This window comes from Polistes fuscatus, unplaced genomic scaffold (genome assembly GCF_010416935.1).
Source record: "Polistes fuscatus isolate 324 unplaced genomic scaffold, CU_Pfus_HIC Scaffold23, whole genome shotgun sequence".
NCBI lineage: Eukaryota > Metazoa > Arthropoda > Insecta > Hymenoptera > Vespidae > Polistes > Polistes fuscatus.
In genome coordinates this window covers 1,323,265-1,325,127 of record NW_025113100.1, presented here as the reverse complement: position 1 = coordinate 1,325,127, position 1,863 = coordinate 1,323,265, and the positions used below count along the sequence as shown (strand labels likewise).

Here is a 1,863-nt window from a genome sequence, read left to right as displayed (position 1 = left end):
TCATCATCATCATCATTATAATCTGAGTGAACTCTTAAGAGGAAAACAATGTTGAAATCTAGGTGGAGATGAATCAAAAGGATGCAACGTTTCCAATGACTCTATTCTCGTTTACCATTGACGCTCTTGGGGGATTGGCTATTGACGTTGTTGGCTTCTTCTCATCCGTCGTTGACGGATACTGAAGTGATTAGTCCCTTTTGTGACCGACTATGTCAGAGAATTGGATAATGGATGATCTACTATTATGGCTCTTGACTAAGTGGACCTAACCGTTTCCAATCTGGTACTCACTCACTCACTCACACTCACTCACACTCATTCTTATTCACTCACTCACACTCACACTCATTCTTATTCACTCACACTCATTCTTATTCACTCACACTCATTCTTATTCACTTACACTCATTCTTATTCACTCACACTCATTCTTATTCATTCACACTCATTTTTATTAACTCACACACATTCTCATTTTATTTCTATTTCTATATCCATACAACTATATTAATCTATCTATCCATCTCTTTCTTACTCTTATTACAAAATAGGTATAACTTATATACATACACGAGTTTAATACACATATGTATGTGTACACACACACACACATATTCCATTCTTTCGTCCTCCAGATATTTTTCTTATTCTCCTATAACATTCGTTTTACCCTCCAAGTGACCACCGATCGACTATCATAACCAGCAAACTATCCAATCAAGTGTACCATACGAGGAAGATGACTCTCGATACGACAGTTCAACGATGGCTATGGTTCCGTAAGGTTCCTAGCCAAAGAGAAACCTACTCTCTCTTTATGAGATCCTATCATTCCCCCCAAGGTCAACTCGATCAGACCGTACCTTTTATCGATAACAAAAATAAGAAAAAAAGAAGAACAAATCGTAATATTAATGAGAATTTAAATAAGGACTATTTTATTGTGCTCGTTAATTGAACGATTCTTTTCTTTTTTTTTTTATTTGCAATATATATGTATTAGTGAAGTGAATATTTATTAGAAATCTATTTAAAGTATTCAACATGTGGAAAAAAGTAATCCTCGTTGGATTATTCTTCTTCGTTTATTCGATGAACGAATCGAATAAATGCAATGCTACTAAAATCGTGAGTGTTGCTTCGATTTATTTATAATTTTATTTTTCATTTAAATTACATTATTTTTTTTATTATTATCAAATCACGTCAATATGAAATTAGGATAATTACAAAGTATGCATTTAATCGTTGAATCATTTAATCATTTATTAATCAACATTTTATTTTTGATTAAATTATACGAATTTCTTGTTGTTTTTGTTTTCTTACTACACCCCGTATATACGATGATTTTTATTATTATTATTAAAAAATTCATTTCGATATGAAATTAGGATAGTTACAAGGTAAAACGGAGTATCGATTTAAACGACATATACCATTACACCGGACGTCAGAACAAATTGCCGGAAAAAGTTATTCCTAGTAGTTATCATTTGAAAATCGAACCGTTTATCGATAAAGGTACGTTCAAGGGTCAGGTTAAGATAAATTTAACCTGTATGGATACACTGGATAGAATAACTGTCAATGCTCATCCGGATCTTCAAATATCCAATGACGTGAAAGTCAGAGAATTGGGATCGGAAAAAACGTAAGCTCAAACACATATAAAAAAAAAACGAACACAAAAAATATATTTATATATATTGGCAACTAAATTCCTACCATTTCTTATTCAATTTTAATATTTTTTTTTTTCAAATCTATTAAAATCATTCATGTGTTCTACCGATTTTTATTTTTTCTATCCGATTTAATTTATGTGTTTAATTATTCAAATTTTATTCATTAAAAATT

General features: G+C 31.1%; 1 protein-coding gene across 1 annotated transcript in view; it reads left to right on the top strand.

Moving 5' to 3' along the window:
- Positions 1–1,044: 1,044 nt before the first annotated feature.
- The window catches only part of LOC122518085 (aminopeptidase N), a gene marked incomplete in the record, with an annotated part of 13,193 nt that continues 12,374 nt past the window's right edge, over positions 1,045–1,863 (top strand). The window contains 2 exon segments of the mRNA XM_043636764.1: positions 1,045–1,131; positions 1,398–1,657. Coding sequence (XP_043492699.1) covers positions 1,048–1,131; positions 1,398–1,657 — 344 coding nt within the window.